Genomic DNA, 17,681 nt, shown 5'->3' with positions numbered 1-17,681 from the left:
TCCCATATTTATTGATTACAAAAAATTAGTAAAATTACTACTGCTAGGATTGTGATTTCAGTCACCTACATAGGATGATGTCGTTGTTATCAGGTAATTGGATAACTCGCATGACTCCGCACTCTGATATAGGGAATGTATTTATATAATAAACGAAATAAATAAATTGAAATTAAGTTTCTGATAATTTGATAGATTAAGTAAGGTAGAGTTAAAAGTAAAATAGGTTCAGATGTTATTTCTTAACTTATTATGGAGTTAAATGTATTTCAGTTCATGCATTAGTTCTTCAAGTTGCTGCTTACTGGAATTGCTGGAATCAATAGTGGCATCTCTAGGCTATCCATTTTGCTATATATTTTTCTTACCTCTGCAGTCCGTGCAATCAAGGGACAGTTCAAAGATCCCTCAATAACTCTTTTTTGTGAGCAGGTTCATGGAGGTCAAGGATAACATTGCAAAACTAAGGAAGTGCTTTGCTGGATCGTTGAGATTGGACAATTTAAATGCCATCTTGCCGTTGCCATTGAAAGACCTAAATCGTTTGTTTTCAGACCCTGAAGAGGAGGTCTAGCATAACAAATTTCATAAAAAGAATGAGAAATGCTTGTGACTGCGATGATGGCTGGAGCAATACTTGAGTTAGGTTCATAGAGCACATGGAAGTTTTGAAGAAGAAGGGTTTACCATACGCTTGTCGTTTTTCCTCAATGAGACATATTTGGATGGTAGATGAATTGGAAAGTTGATGAGGGGAAAGATAACTTGAGCATATTAACTGTATATGGTTGCGATAAGTCAACATGAATCTCGAAGCTCTAAGAGTCGCTACTTTGATTTGTTGTATGTGTGTTTTATTTTTTTGGAAATTTGTTCTCTGTTCTTTTTTGTCAGTATTCCGATGTTTGGGGTATTACTACTTCTACTGCTATCGATTGGGAATATGGTTGATACAGTAACTTAGGATAGCCAACCTGAGCCCGTGCAACGCACGGGTGCAACACTAGTCACATACATAAAAGAAGGTGAACATAGTTTTTTCCGCAACGAGGATTGACTGTGGCTATGCCACGTGGCATTGAGCCTGCAGAAGGGAAAAAAGAACATCCATTTGAATTGGATAACTTGAATTCGGAGTGTTAATTAATGGCAATAATGGCTGCTCTTGCACTGCAGCAGCATTTGTTCAAATTTTCAAAACGTAATTCATGGGTTCCTCAAAGGAACTATTTGAAACCCATAAAGATTAGTAAAGTTAGATTGATTTCTTGTTCATCTTCTGAGACGACATCAACAAACACTGCAGAGTCTTGTGTTAACTTGGGTCTATCTCTCTTTTCTAAAGGAAGAGTAAGTAACCTAAACTAGTTTTTTCACTTCTTAGTTCAGTTTTATGTTATGAGCATTGAACAATTTTTAGTTCAGTTGTGTTTTGAAGTGTCAATTTCAAGCATGATCAGGTAGGATCCGACGACTCACATGGTTAGATTGACATTATCTTACAATTCAGCAATATTTTTCAAATGAACACCATTGATGATTTGGGTATTTGATGGTGCTGTATTTTGGGTAAAGGGTAGAATCTACTGGAGTTTCTACAGTAGTTTGTTGGAATGTTTATGAGTGTTTTAAAGCCTAACATATATTATCTTGAAACAATTACTCAATAATATCATAATTCTGGTCTCCACTTGTAGCTGCTCAGCTTTCCCCAAGAACTTCACACCGTGTACTAGATTTCATTTGTTTATGAAGGTGTGCAAAAAACTATATTGTTTGCAAATTGTGATTTAATGCTAGCTTCATACTTCTTCAGTGAAGGAAGCCAAGGGTTTGGTCATTTACTGAATAGGTGTTAGTGAATGGGACGCATGGTATCAGGATGCAGCTTATATTTGTATAGTTTAATGAACTCCCAATTGGATATCTCATCTCTGTGTTTACTTGTTATTCTTCAAGAAGAAGAGTCTATTTTCTTTTGAATGCAGAAGTTGATCTTCTGTAACTAGAAATCCAGTTGATCCTCAACGGTGGCTTGAATTTTGGCCCGTTAAATGTCATTCCAAGACTAAATTTTATTAGTTCATGTTGCAACTTTTTCAAGTAAAGCATTCACGTGCCTTTCATTGGGTTCTTTATACACTTAATGTTTTAATACTTCTTAATTAACAGTTGATTACGATTATATGATTATAAAAGAGAACTTACACATATTGACAAGTTAAATGGATCTTGCAGGTAAAGGACGCCCTTTCTCAGTTTGAGACAGCACTTACTTTAGATCCAACCCCAATAGAATGTCAAGCTGCACTATATAACAAAGCCTGCTGCCATGCGTATCGGTAAGGTTTGGCTAAGTTGGTGTACTTTATTGTCAGTGTGACATTTGGATTCCTTCGGAAAAATCTGGTTTGTCGGCATTCAACTGTGGGTAATTCTTTGTTTATTGTTCATGTTTCCTCTGAGGCAGAGGGGAAGGAAAGAAAGCAGCAGAATGTTTGAGAACTTGTTTAAGGGAATATGAACTCAAATTTGGAACGATTCTCAATGATCCAGATTTGGCATCCTTCAGAGCTTTGCCTGAATTCAAAGAATTGCAAGAAGAGGTGCGTGTTTCTTTGTATAATTCGTTATCTTAAATCGGAGGACCCTCTCATTGGCTTAAAACTTCCTTTAAGGGAGAAAATCTGAATGAAATTTAGAAGCAGTCTGAATGGGTCAATTACCAGCTAAGATCACAACGGGCTTTAGAGTTTTTAGTAACATAACACTATATCTGCTTTGTCATGAAATAAATACCATGCCTTGTTTGGAACCATTCTGCATTCTTATCTTGAAATTCTCACCGATTTTAGATATTGATCTCCATGTTTTTTTAATTTTGGTTACAGGCTAGGCTAGGTGGGGAGGACATTGGATATAGTTTCAGGAGAGATCTTAAGCTCATCAGTGAAGTTCAAGCACCATTTCGTGGGGTCAGGAAATTCTTTTACGTGGCCTTTGCTGCAGCTGCTGGAATTTCAACCTTCTTTACTGTACCTAGGCTTATTCGTGCAATTCAAGGTGGTGATGGTGCTCCTGATCTCTTGGAAACTGCCGGAAATGGTGCCATAAATATTGGAGGTAGTCCCGCAAAGCTTCTTAGTTAGAAGACTAGTTTCTCTATTGTGAATTTAAAAAGAGAAAATGTGGTCATAGCACAAAAATCTACATCCCAATTGAAAAAAACTGGTTCATCATGTTTGATGTGGTTTCCGATTCTTTATCATTTCTATTTACTCAATGATACATATACTGGGAGTAAGAAGATTCTAAATTGTACTTTCGCTAAACTTGGTGATGCTAAGAAAATGAACAATCTTATTTGACTGATCTTTTGAATCAGCACTTTACAGGTTTCGCTATACTGGTGGCATTATTTATATGGGATAGCAAGAAGGAAGAGGAGCAGCTTGCGCAAATAACTCGTGATGAAACTCTATCAAGATTGCCTTTGCGTCTTTCAACCAGTCGGATTGTTGAACTCATGCAGCTGCGAGACAACGCTAGGCCGGTTAGCATCAGCACTTTTCCTTAGTTTTAAATATGTTGTTACTGAAGTTCAAAGTAGTAAACTACTTCAATTACACCACGCTCTCCTTTCTGTTACCTGTATGTATTGACGTTCCAAGTAAGACTGCTTTTAGGTTATCCTGGCTGGGAAAAAGGAGACCGTTTCTCTTGCCATTCAAAGGGCCGAACGTTTCAGAATGGAACTCCTTAAACGAGGAGTGATTTTGGTCCCTGTCATATTTGGAGAAGGTAAAAAGCCGCAAATCGAAAAGAAAGGCTTTGGTGGTTCTGCAAAGGCTTCTACATCTCTTCCTTCTATTGGGGTAAGTATAAAAAGTGCATTGTCACCGGGGCTCTACCAGAGGATTGGTGTGACAACTGAAACATGATAGCAGCTTAATGTATCGGAAAGAGTAGATGTTTTTCGTAGAGTTGCCCATTATTAAGCATGCATTCTCAATCATCTAAAAGTTATGGTTGTTTATTGAGAAGTTCACATGTGGTGAACTCATTGTAGGATGATTTTGAGAGTCGAGCTCAGTCAATATCTGCCAAGTCACGGTTGAAAGCAGAAGTCAGGTTCAAGGCTGAGGTTGTCTCGCCCACTGAATGGGAAAGGTTTCTATCTTTTTCTTGCTCTATGCATTTTATTTGAAAAAGGTGCACTGAAATACTTCTGCTACGTACTCCCTAAAGAAAATCTAATATAAACTTCTATCGCAGGGTATATTGACTTATTGTTCAGGTTCCTACCCTTTTTCCTATCTTAAACACTTAAACAGTATCTTTTGCTACGGTTCTGAGCTATCTAAATGTTAGTATTGCAGAAATGAATTAGCCAACGAGAAACCCTACGTTTCTCCAAACTGCTCCAAACCTCACTACTTCAGGATCTAGGATAAAAGCAGTGAACAAGAGAACTAGTTAAGATGCAAACATAAAATGAAGCAATTAGTGAAGCACTCATAAGTTTGAAAAGTTCTACAATATGCAGAATGTGTGTGTATTATCTGCATTTACCAAAACGACTACGACCTCCTTCTGTTCTATAGAACTACTGTACCTGCAAAGAATTACACACAGAGAATTATCCACACGATTGATTATCTAATCCCAAAACTGGACTCAACACAATGAACTCAAACACTGAGTAATTCTCCTGTACAAAAATGCTATATAACTCTAAATTGTGTCTTTACTTAAACAAGATAATACTAGTAGCATTCGCTTTCACAAACGAGATGATTTTGTTCTTCTTTGTTGGAAATTCAGCTACATAAACATCATATGTTAGGCATAATATGACTATGAACAAAACCTCGAGCTGAAATAATATTACTTCTAGTATTAACACAGTACAACGTTTATACTATATATATAATAATTGCTCATAGAATTCAGCACTTGCATGCTCTCTTCATTTAATGTCGTTCAAATTCTTTTTTGTGTTCATGTAGGTGGATTCGTGATCAACAAAAGTCTGAAGGTGTTACACCTGGTGAAGATGTGTATATAATATTACGGTTAGATGGTCGTGTTCGAAGATCAGGAAGGGTAAGTCAATCATCACAGAATCTCTTTATGGAAGTTATTGTAGTTTGTAGATATTCTAAGTGTAGCTTGAAATCTGCCTTTGCTACTGGGAAATCAATATTAAGTCGTAATAAGAGTTAAAGCTTATTGAGTTGTTCAGTTAGACACATATGGAGGCAGGCTTATACATGTGTAATAACATAAATGCCTCCTCATTCAATAAAGAACTACAATGATGATGCCTATCACCACTGCAATTGATTTTAGTCGTCAATATGAAAACCCTGAGTTTCGCTAAACCGTTGACTCTCTTATTACTAGTTTAGAGTCTTCTTACAACCCCGATGACGCATTTTGAACGTGTTTTTGCAGGGCATGCCTGATTGGGAACAAATTGTGAATGAACTGCCTCAAATGGATGCATTACTTAGCAAGCTTGAAAAATAAAAATATTTCAAAAAAGCTCTAAAGATGAAAAGTGAAGTTATGTTTCATTACTTACACATTGAATTAGGGAACTAGATCGATGACTCGATGTCCTTGTAAAATTGTTGTTATATTTTGTAAACTGGGGTCTTTTTTTTTCTTCCCGTACATTGCTAGCTTTCTTAGCATATTATCTTATAATTTGAGACCAGATTTAAATGAAGAGAAAACTACATGTGAGATGTTTTAGACAAGTTTATTGGTTGTTAGGATTTTCGAGTTCAGACAATTTAGACTTCAATGATATGCAAATGAAATTAACATTGAATCAGATACTTCCAATTTAGACAATTTTGATTGTATCCGACTGATTTATTTATTTAATTGGGCCCGGACTAACGCGTTCCAGAGTCGGTTAAAAGCCGGCTGCACCGGATGATCATTATTCTAAATGAATTCTTAAAGATAATGATTAGCACTAACCATTGAGACGTGCCTGGATGATTCGATAATATGATGAAATCAACCAAATCTTATTCTTCCTCTTCTTCTTTTTTAATTCATGTTTTTCTGGGTAGGTATTGTTGAAAATAATTAAATGGGAATATGTATTGGTTTATAGAAAAGATACTAGTACAATGCTTTGTATTTTTTGTTGCTTTGTATTTTTGGTTTATATTTTCTGAGCAAGAAATAGTGGGTCGTTCTTTTGCAGCAATTAGACCTGTTTTGGGAAAAATCACAAGATTTTGTTTATTGAACAGCCGAAAACTTAAAAGAAACGGGCTAGGTAAGTCGAAATTTATCAAAGAAAACTAATAGCATGACTGTGTCATGTATGTGTGTGTGAGTGAAAGTGTGTGAGCATAGTATTGTGAGAGTGTCTGTCGCACCTGTCTGTGAGTAATTGAGTTGAGAGAATAGAGCCGAGTTCTGCTGAGTATATAAACTCAATCCCATCTCTGTAATCGATATCTTTCTCTTAATAATCAATTGATTACAAATCGTCTCAATACAATGTAAACATTCATTCATTGAATGTTGGCATGGTATCAGACCTGAGAATCACAATTCTCAGGGGTATCGATCCAATTTTTTCACTAATTCAACCTGAATTTTCATCTCCTGCTACTGTTCATCAACAAACTCTGATTTTTCTTCATCAAAATCAACAGATTGTTCTTCATCTTACATAGAATTAAATCTCAAATCTAGATTTCTAACCACAACAACTTCCAATTTCACCTTCAAACACAGATTTCCATCATAATTAGCTTGTTTTTGCAGCTAATTTCTTCATCAAGATTTGTTGTTCTTGATTCCTGATGCCGAGAGAGTCTGAGCGTGTTCTAGCTCGCTACACCAAGGTCTAGTTAGGGCGAAAACTTAAAGTCGTTCCACTGATTGGATTCAGCAGAAGATTGAGAAGTTGTTGGTCTCATATCTTACTTCAAGGCAGTCCTCGCCTATGTGTTGAAAATCTTGTGTTTCATATGATGTTTCTAAATTTGAATTTCGTACTGGAGTTGGAGTGTACGAATTAACAGGTTTGAGTTCTTCTAATTTCATCACTATTGTTACCGAGTTTGTTTTTCATAGCACTAGTATGCAACTTGTGATTGCTGATGGTTTATAATAATTTTGATTGTTGTTGTAGTAATGAGGTTCAAACTCTCGGACTTATGAAGATTAAATTTAAAGATTTAATAAAATTATATACAAAAATATTAACAAAGTGGGCGAGAGGTAACCAAGACACTAGATTCCACTATTACACATGAATGATGTCAAATATTTCATAACTCTAATTATCCTTTTAATCCTTTATTTCTTAATCCACAAATAATCAAACATATTCTCAAAAATTAATTGTATCCCTTAAGCATAGATTATCTAACCAAAGCATAACCTATCTAATTGAATCACAACTAATGAAGAAAATTATGTAAACTTTTAAGAACTCTGCAAAAGCAGTGATTGAGTGAATTATAATTAAATATTAGAGAAAATGAAATAGTTACCCATTGTTCATGTGTGAATAGCTTCATCCATTGCCTTGGTTACGAGAGAATTAGCCGCTCATCATGTTGGAAACACGCTCAAAAGTTGATTTCATTTATGCTCAAAGGGTTACAAATGATGAATAAGGGAGAATTATAATAAAAATCGGGTTTGCAATGCTTATAACTATTGCAAAAGACGTTACAAAGAGCCGTTACTGTACTGTTGCGTTTTTTAAGTCTGTCTCTGATCTGCGACCAACAGTATGAGTCGCTGACACTGTTTAAAAACGACGGTTGTGGCGAGTCTGTTCTTCGTGTTCTTCAGTGTTCTTCAATGGCATCAGCAGCAGCAGCAGGTGGTCTCTCTGCAAATTCGATTTTTTTGACTCTGTGGTGCTCTAAACTTCTCCCAATCTCTCCCTCTCCCTTCTCTATGATCCCCTCACCCTATATATACTCAACAACAGCAAAATATCACGCCATAACTCTCACAAATTTTCATTAAACTCGGCAGTGAAGAAAAATATTCTAGGAATATTTTCTTCCCTGTTTTAGCTTCTCACGTGTTTCTACAGCTGCAAAATCTCCTCATTTATCTTCTTCACGGTCCAGAGTGTTGCTAGAGTCATCATACACGAGCAGAACACGCATAAATCTTCCAAAACCCGCGAACTATTCTTCTCATGCACGGGCTTCCCTGATTCCTTGTCACGGATTTTCCAGCCAAATTTGATCGAAACAAACACCCATACCAGCTCTTTTATGACATATCACAACTACCCATGAAGTTTCAGCCCTTTAGTCCACCTAGAACATCTTCAAATTTCGATCGAAACATTCTTAGAGAGCTGCCACATTTTTCTCGCCAATTTTTAAGTTTCAAATGAAGAAGATGGTGTCCCCCTAACCAGCTGTGGGGTGCGAATAGCATCTGCCTTTTGGGGGTGCCCCTTATCCAAATCCGGGATCTGTATAGCAAGTGTCCTCCGGGGGTGTTCCGAGTGATTTTTCGAGCCGATTTTTCCAACAATATTTATTTTCCAAAAATACCTAAAAATACACAAAACACCATAATAAGGACGAAAACGAGTACCAACAATACGAAACATTGAGGACAAATTAGACACATAAATGCGTCTATCAAATACCCCCAAACTTATTATTTGCTAGTCCTCGAGCAAAACTAATAAAAAATAAATAAAACCGAGTTAATCTCAGGAGGGTTTACCAGAGGTGTGCCCACAAAACCATTACTCCAGACCCTAGCTATTTATGCAGAACCTTGGAAGGCACTAAAGAATCTCCTTGGTTGGCATACTTATTGACTACAGGAGGAAGTACCCTGATGCGAAATTCCAATTGTTATACACGAGTTTGCACTCAAGAATACTAAAATTCATATAAAGTGACAGAGCTCTACTCAGATAGTTTCTGGACATCATAAACCGGAGTCAACCAATCACATGGATAGTTTAAGAAGATGGATGTAGAGAAAAATGTGGATGATGTTGACTAAGGTGAACCTATCCTAATGGACTGAGATACTGGTCTGCACTAGTATCAACACACTGGCATATACAAGGGAACCAGTGGTTGATAAACCTAACTCTAGGTCAACACAACTGGCATATACAAGGGCACCAGTGGTCGACTTTATTGAATTTATTCCGGTTGGTCTGGTCTCAATTTTTTTTTTTTTTTTTTTAAATCTCAGTCACTTTATTTCACCCTAGCAATGGTAAAAAGAAAAATAAAAAGAAGTGATCAGGATTCTTTCGATGTTTCCATCACGAGGATATGGCGAAACTACCATGTTTTGTTTTTCTAACACTTGAGCTCTGTGTTTTTATGAATAGACTCTTTAGATGTTTTCATATAATCAGATTGGTTCCTCAAATCCTACAACCAAAATGCTTCCATCCACTTAGATTAGTTAGTGCCAACCTTAATAAGCATAAATTTCTAGTCTCTGGAGCTTATTTATTGCAACTAAGAACTTTCTCCCATACCCCCAAACTTAAATCTAACATTGTCCTCAATGTTCAAAAGATGAAATTAAAAGCATGAACAAGGAGAAACTGTTACCAATGAAGCAAAAGAGATAAGGAAAGATATTACCGTGTCGCATGAATATTGGGTTACCTCCCAAGAAGTGCTAAGTTTAAAGTCTTCAGCCAGACTAAGCAAGGATTAGTCACCACTTAGAATCATATAGTAGTAGCCGGAATAACTGTGGGTCATATGGATCAAAAAGTGTTACCCACAAGAAGAGGAAACTACAACAGACCAATAAGATACCGAACATACCCTTGCTTAAGACAAATACATCTAGTTGTGGTTCAGGTTCAAGCTCTATAAAAGGGTCTAAATAAAAGGTTTTCATCGGTTTGATTTCCTCAAAGCTAAGATCCGGTTCAGGTATTAGAGTCTGGAAAAACTCAACTAAGAACTTAGAAGCACATAACAACAACCTGAATAATTGGGTATCCTATAAGTCAATTATATTTGACTCACAAAGTTGACCATAATAATGGTCATTCTTAAGAAAATGTGTCAACCCTAATATCCTAAAGTAATTAGGTTTAGTCTCAAAACTTAATATCCGAGACATCTGAAAATCATATGTTCCCACAATTGGAAGAAAAGTTTTTGGTGGGAAAACAAAGTCAATCTTGGTATCATAGCCTAGGTTAACCACATCAACCAGAGGATGGGTTTCTAACAACTGAGCTTCTCTATAGACATCATTAGGTTCGGGAAAATATGTATGAAGATAATCTTGTAATATGGTTGAGGCATAAATGTCAAGTCTTACACGAGGGAACTTTCTAAGAGTTAAAGCACATGGAGAATGATAATCACCCCCAAACTTAGAGTTTTCTGTGTCTCTAGAAAGACTAGTCACAACTTCCCTAATTTCTAGGTCATCAGATTCCTGGAAATGGTCAATTGATTCTTCTAAGTCAGTTTCATCCTCACTCATCTCTACGAGTTCATCTTCTTCGTCTAAGACTATTATTTCTAAATCGCTAGACTCTAAAACATTATTCTCAGAATAAACTCGTTCCTCTAAATCATTATCGGCTTTGTAAACAGGAAATACTACATCGTCTAAAACGAGGGTATCTCTAGTCAAATCCCCGTCCTTTTAAATAGGTGAATAATTATTAAAATTATTTGGATTTGAACTAGAAATAATATTATCATTGTAAAGCTCAATTGGAGTAACCATTTCCTGATCACTATTCCTACATAAGTATGATTCTCCATCAACACTATCCTCATCATAATAACATGAAAAAGATAGAACCTCATCAAAACAAGTAGTGTTATCAATTCTAACCTTGTTATCTTGATTATGTAAATAACTATCTTCATTCTCAAGGGTATTATTGGATACACTATATTGGCAATTCAAGTAATTTCGAGCAATTCTTTTGTTCGTCTCAGCTATCCGCTTGAGGTTGTCTTCTAAAGAAGGTTCACTCATTATTGTAGTTCTTTCATCTATAATTATACTATTCATCTCAGCTAACTTACGCGTCGACTCAGCTAACTTCCTGAGGGACTCTTCTAAAGGAGGAATAGGAACAGAGGGATCATAAAAAGGACTACTTTTCAATAGTTTGATTGTATCCTCTAGAGACGAAGAACTAGTACTACAATCTTCTTGCTCGTAAGATTGATGCATGTGTGGATAGTAATTGGGATCACCAGGGTATGACCCATATCCTTCCAAAGGATGGCGTTCCCAACCACTATTCCCAACATGGTCATAGAAAGGATGATGTCCATATTCAAATTCAGGTCGATAATCATTGTATTGGCTTCTATCATACCAGTTCGACATTCTTAATTGCAAGGGAATTCTACACAATCACAAACAAGGCTGACTCGACCAAATCAAACCTATAAAATCTAGCGAACAACAAGCATGATGGCTCAACTTAGATTGTTTCTAGACCAGCTTCTAATCCTTCGAAAGGGAATTCGTTACAATTTAAGCAAACCCCTCTGGAATCAATCCGAGTCAAAGTAAGTTGAATTGAGGCGAGGGAAGCTCAGTGGAGCTTTGATACCCAAGGCCTCACCGCTATCACAAGGCGGCGCAGTCACGCATTCAACTCACAGAAACCATCATGAACTTCGAAGTATGCTAAAAGAGTAACCAATATTTTTCGAACGACTTTCCTACTAAGCTCGTTACCCTATAGGTCTCGTTCTAGTCAAAAATTTAAGCTTAGGTTCGCGTTTGATTTCGTTTTCCTAAAGCGGGCAAGAAGGAAACGGTGATGAAATCCGAGTCCTTATCTTAATTTGGCCAGGCCTTGCCCTTTACTAGGAAATTAAAACAACCGTATTCAAATCCTCAGCATATATTCACCTTAAGGCATACAATAAACCCGCTGACAGGGGATTCGCGGGTGTTTCGAAATCTTACCTCCCGTACCAGACGGGCGCAGAACCGCTGAAGTCGACTCGGGCCACGACTCCTATGTCATGTGCGAACCCGAGGGGCCGAGACGATATTGTAATCGTCGTCCTTCCCTGCAAACAGTTTTATATTTAATGTACCCTTCCTTAGGGTTTAAAAAAAAATTGTCCAAGTCCAAAGTCCAAATAAAGTGCAAAAGAAAAGAAATAAAAAAAAATAATAATAATTACAAAAAATTGAAGGTCTCTAAAAAAAAAAAAAATTCTCCCTCTCTTTTTTTTTTTAATTTTTTCTTTCGCTCTTTGTTTTTTGCTTTGTCTTTTTCCTTCTCTTTTATCTTTAAGCTTTGATTCCAAGTCTTTAGTATCCAACTTCAAACTTGTAATACAAAAACACACCCAAAGAAACGTAAAAAGAACAAATGAAACAAAAATAAACCTAAAAATTCTACTTAAGCACAAATCCGCGTCGGCGGCGCCAAAATGATAATAATTTTGATTGTTGTTGTAGTAATGAGGTTCAAACTCTCGGACTTGTGAAGATTAAATTTAAAGATTTAATAAAATTATATACAAAAATATTAACAAAGTGGGCGAGAGGTTGATGTATTTTCAAATGGTTGTAGTGATAGTGGTAAAAATGGGTTCTTTTCAGATTTGTGAAGGGAATAAAAGATTTTAGATTTTTTTTTAAAAAAACTTAAGAATGTAGCAAAATTAAATAGCAAAGTAATGTGAAGTTTTATGGACAAATAAGGGTTTAAGATTCCACCATTCAACAATACTTATATGATCTAATATTTTTTTTTACTATGCAATTTAAATAATTGGTTTGATTCAAAATATTGCCAAAAGCAGATTTCCAAAATATCAAATATTAATCACAAGTATAATGCATCAAGAGTCTAAAACTAAGCATGCATTATCAAGGGAAAACACAGTTGTTTAATAAAAATCATTTAATTCATTTTTAACAATGCAATTAATCACATAAAAATATTGCATAAAAGAATAGAGATTACCACATAATTATTGTGAGAATGGCTTCCTCTGTCACCCCTGGGATTGGGTTTAGCTACTCATGATTAAAAACCTCTCAAAATATTTCATTGATGCTCAAAAGTATTTTACAATGAAGAGAAAGACAAGAAAATGATATAAAACAGGATTCTGCGACCCACAGAAGGCGTCCAGAATCAACGATAGAGATGAAGTGTTGTTGTCGTTGGAAAACTATGACCCACAAGCGACAGTCGTTGTCTTTGTTGGTAAACGACTGCCTTTGGTAGTCTGTTCTTCCTCTTTTTCTTCCTCCTCGAGCAGCAACAGAACCAGAATCTCTGCAACTTCAATTTTCTTCCTCTGTAGTGCTCTAAACCTCTCCCAATTCTCTCTCTCCTCTTCTATGAGTCCCCAACACTCTATATATACTCCACAGGATCAAGAAGTCTCGGTATAACTCGAGATAATTCTCTCTTAACTCGGTTTGATGAAAAAATATTCTAGGAATATTTTCTTCCCTGATTTAGCTTCTCTAGCGTAGATTTCCATCCTGGTCACTCTAGAAATTTTTACACACGACCCACAATGTTGCTAGAGCCCTCATGCATGAGCAGAACACGCTCAAATCTTCTCCAATCCCGTGCCCAACCTGTGTTTCCATGTTTTGCATTCCGTGAATTATCCAGCTAATTCTGGCCAAATATGATCGAACCAAAAGCCCAAAACGTGTTTGGTATGACATATCACAACTTCCTACCAAAAATCAGCCATTGAATCGCCCTAGAACACGTTCAAAAATTCCAACAAAAGATCTGCCAGTTGATAGTATTTTTTTCCGCCAATTTTTGGTTTTTGAATTTGGGAAGAAAATGTCCTCCCCTAACCAGAACTGGGGTGCGAATAGCAGCTGCCTTGGGGGTGACCTGGGGGTGCTCCGTGCAACTTTTCGAGCCGAATTTTCCAACAATAATTATTTTCCAAAAATACCTACAAACACATAAAACACCATAATAAAGACGAAAACAAGTACTAACAATACGAAACATTGAGGACAAATTAGACACATAAATGCGTCTATCAAATACCCCCAAACTTATTATTTGTTAGTCCTCGAGCAAAAATAAAAAATAAAACCGAGTTAATCTCGGGAGGGTTTACCAGAGGTGTACCCACAAAACCATTACTCCAGACCCTAGCTATCTATGTCGAACCTTGGAAGGCACTAAAGAATCTCCTTGGTTGGCTTACAATCACTGACTACAGGAGGAAGTACCCTGATGCGAAATTCCAATTGTTGTACACGAGTTTACACTCAAGCATACTAAAATTCATATAAAGTGACAGAGCTCTACTCAGATAGTTGCACTATGGACATCATATTCGGAGTCAAACTAATCATATGGATAGAAAAAAGAGATGGAAATAGAAAAATGTAGATGGTTTTGATGTTAACCAAATGATCGATGTTTCACATATCTGTCTGAAGGTCACTGCCAGAATGAACCTATCCTAATGGACTGAGATACCGGTCTGACTAATATCAACACAACTGGCATATACAAGGGAACCAGTGGTCAATAACTTAAATCTAGATCAACAAACTGGCAAATACAAGGGAACCAGCAGTTGACTACACAGAACAATAACCATTTTTTTTAACTTAACGGCATGAATAGATCTTTTTGATCCAAGCGCATGCTTCTTGTCAGCAGATTACACGATAGTTCCCACGGGTCATGCATTCCACGCTTGCTTAGGCGACGGAAACAGGGAGAACACACGCATATTGCTATCCAAGTGTTAATACTTATTCCGATTGGTCTAACTGGTCCGGTCTTTTTTTTTTTTTTTTTTTAGTAACTCGGTCACTCTAATTCACCCTACCAGTGGTAACAACTTGAATTGTGTGCCCCACCTAATCACTTAGAGAAACATAGTTTAAATGAAAAAATAAAATAAAATAAAAGAAATGAAAAGGACTCAACGAGATATGGTGCAACTATGATGTTATTTCTAACACCTGAACTCTGTGCTTTTATGAATAGACTCTATAGATGTTTCCATCTAATCAGATTGGTTCCTCAACTCCTACAACCAAGATTCTTCCATCCACTTAGATTAGTTAGTGTCATCCTGAATACGCATAAATTTCAAGGCTCTGGAGTTTATTTATTGCAACTAAAAGCTAACAAAAAGTTTCTTCCCCACCCCAAAACTTAAATATAACATTGTCCTCAATGTTTCTAATTAAAGAGCAGTACCAAAAGTAAAATAACACGAGGAGAAGTTGGAAAGATAGTACCTGGGTGAAGAAAAACAAAAACTAATATACAACATACAACTGCCTCGATGGTTAATCAAGGGTAAACAGGGACCTCCTCAACATCACCTGTAGGAAAGGGCTCTAAAAAGGGTTTCAATCTCTGACCGTTAACCTTCGAAGAACTACTACCATCCGGTGTCTCGATCTCAACAGCTCCATGAGGAAAAACAGTGCGAACAATAAAAGGACCCGTCCACCGAGAACGTAACTTCCCAGGGAAAAGATGCAAGCGGGTATCATACAGAAGAACTTTTTGACCTGGAGAAAATGACTTCCGTAAAATGTTTCTATTATGCACAAGTTTCATTTTGTTCTGATACTCCTTCGCACTATCGTAAGCATCTATACGAATCTCGTCCAACTCATTGAGCTGGAGTTTCCTATGGGCTCCTGCCTCGTCAAGTGAAAAATTTAGATGCTTAACAGCCCAATAAGCTCTATGTTATATCTCAACAGGTAAGTGACATGCCTTGCCATAAACAAGCCGATAAGGCGACATTCCAATGGGGATCTTAAACGCAGTACGGTAAGCCCATAACGCATCAGTAAGCCTAGACGACCAGTCTTTCCGATTAGGATTAACTGTTTTCTCTAATATACGTTTTATCTCCCTATTGGAAACCTCTACCTGACCACTAGTCTGTGGATGATACGGGTAGCTATCTTATGTGTAATACCATATTTCTTCATCAGAAGCTTAAAAGGCCCATTACAAAAGTGAGACCTCTATCACTAATTATAACTCGTGGTGTACCAAAACGTGTAAGTATATTATTTTTCAAGAACTCAATCACAACCCTATGGTCATTGGTTTTACACGCAACCGCCTCAATCCACTTAGAGACGTAGTCTACGGCGACAAGGATGTATAGGTTACCAAAATAATTAGGAAACGGACCCATAAAGTCAATACCCCACACATCAAAGACCTCAACAATTAAAATAGGGTTCAAGGGCATCATGTTCCTACGGGAAATGGTTCCTAATTTCTGGCATCGTTCACAAGTAACGCAGTAACTGTGGGAGTCTTTAAGCAACGAAGGCCAATAGAATCCACACTGCAATATTTTAGCAGCAGTTTTCTTAGCACTAAAGTGACCCCCACAAGCATGATCATGACAAAAGAAAATAATACTGGACTGGTCACTCTCAGGTATACATCTCCTAATAATCTGGTCTGGACAATACTTAAACAAATAAGGATCTTCCCAAAACAAGTGCTTAACCTCAGCTAAAAATCTAGAACGATCTTGTTTACCCCAATGTTGGGGCATTCGACCAGTAACAAGATAGTTCACTATATTCCCATACCAAGGTAATTGGGTAACAAAGAACAATTTTTCATCAGGAAAGCTATCCCTTATAGGAAGGGAATCATCTGGGGAACTAACAACTAGCCTAGACAAGTGATCTACTACAACATTTTCGGCGCCCTTTTTGTCTCTAATTTCTGGAGAAAACCCTTGCAACAACAGAATCCACCTAATCAATCTAGGTTTAGTATCCTTCTTAGACAAAAGATATTTTAAAGCAGCATGATCAGTATATATGATGATCTTAGAACCTAAGAGATAGGGTCTAAACTTGTCTAAGGCAAACACAATGGCTAATAGTTCCTTCTCGGTAGTGGTATAGTTCAACTGGGCATCATTCAGAGTTTTGCTAGCATAGTAAATCACATGAAGTAACTTATTTTCTCGCTGACCTAGCACAACACCAATAGCATAATCTGAAGCATCACACATGATCTCAAAGGGTAGGTTCCAGTTGGGTGCCTGGACTATGGGGGGGTAGTGAGTAATGACTTAAGCTTCTCAAAAGCCTCTAAACAAGCATCATCAAAGACAAACTTAACATCTTTTGCAAGCAAATTGCAAAGAGGTCTAGACATCAAGCTAAAATCCTTAATGAAACGACGATAAAAACCAGCATGCCCTAAGAATGACCTAATATCTCTTACGGTTTTTGGGACCGGTAAAGTTTTAATAAGGTCAACTTTGGCTCTATCTACCTCTATACCCTTTGAAGATACAATATGCCCTAGAACAATTCCTGAACGAACCATAAAGTGACATTTCTCCCAATTAAGCACTAAATTCTTTTCCTTACACCTAGTCAAAACTAATGACAAATGATGCAAGCACTCATCGAAAGACGAACCAAACACTGAAAAATCATCCATAAAGACCTCTAAGAACCGTTCTACCATGTCAGAAAATATGCTCATCATGCAACGCTGAAAAGTCGCAGGGGCATTACATAGCCCGAAAGGCATGCGTCTATACGCAAAGGTACCAAAGGGACAGGTAAAAGTGGTTTTCTCCTGGTCTTCTGGGGCAATAACGATCTGATTATATCCAGAGTAGCCATCTAAAAAGCAGTAGTGACTATGTCCAGCTAATCTCTCT

The 17,681-nt window shown here is 37.0% G+C and overlaps 1 protein-coding gene across 1 annotated transcript; it reads left to right on the top strand.

Annotated features, from left to right (window-relative positions):
* Nucleotides 1-1,037: 1,037 nt before the first annotated feature.
* LOC113350240 (protein LOW PSII ACCUMULATION 1, chloroplastic-like) lies at nucleotides 1,038-5,842 on the top strand. The gene is made up of 9 exons (XM_026594355.1): nucleotides 1,038-1,350; nucleotides 2,239-2,342; nucleotides 2,471-2,606; nucleotides 2,892-3,123; nucleotides 3,396-3,553; nucleotides 3,687-3,875; nucleotides 4,070-4,170; nucleotides 5,010-5,106; nucleotides 5,458-5,842. Exons 1-9 carry the CDS (start codon nucleotides 1,147-1,149, stop codon nucleotides 5,530-5,532), a joined length of 1,296 nt encoding a protein of 431 aa, XP_026450140.1. The 5' UTR covers nucleotides 1,038-1,146; the 3' UTR covers nucleotides 5,533-5,842.
* Nucleotides 5,843-17,681: the final 11,839 nt, after the last annotated feature.

This window comes from Papaver somniferum, chromosome 2 (genome assembly GCF_003573695.1).
Source record: "Papaver somniferum cultivar HN1 chromosome 2, ASM357369v1, whole genome shotgun sequence".
NCBI classification, from domain to species: domain Eukaryota; kingdom Viridiplantae; phylum Streptophyta; class Magnoliopsida; order Ranunculales; family Papaveraceae; genus Papaver; species Papaver somniferum.
Note: the sequence above shows the minus strand (reverse complement) of the source record. Positions and strands in the feature narration are given on the sequence as shown.

Excerpts from the sequence above, each read along its gene's own strand:
- LOC113350240 (XM_026594355.1), top strand. The coding sequence starts at position 1,147 with ATGGCAATAATGGCTGCTCTTGCACTGCAGCAGCATTTGTTCAAATTT. Across the intron at positions 3,554-3,686 it reads TGCGAGACAACGCTAGGCCG|GTTATCCTGGCTGGGAAAAA; the intron begins GTTAGCATCAGC and ends GACTGCTTTTAG. Across the intron at positions 3,876-4,069 it reads CATCTCTTCCTTCTATTGGG|GATGATTTTGAGAGTCGAGC; the intron begins GTAAGTATAAAA and ends AACTCATTGTAG.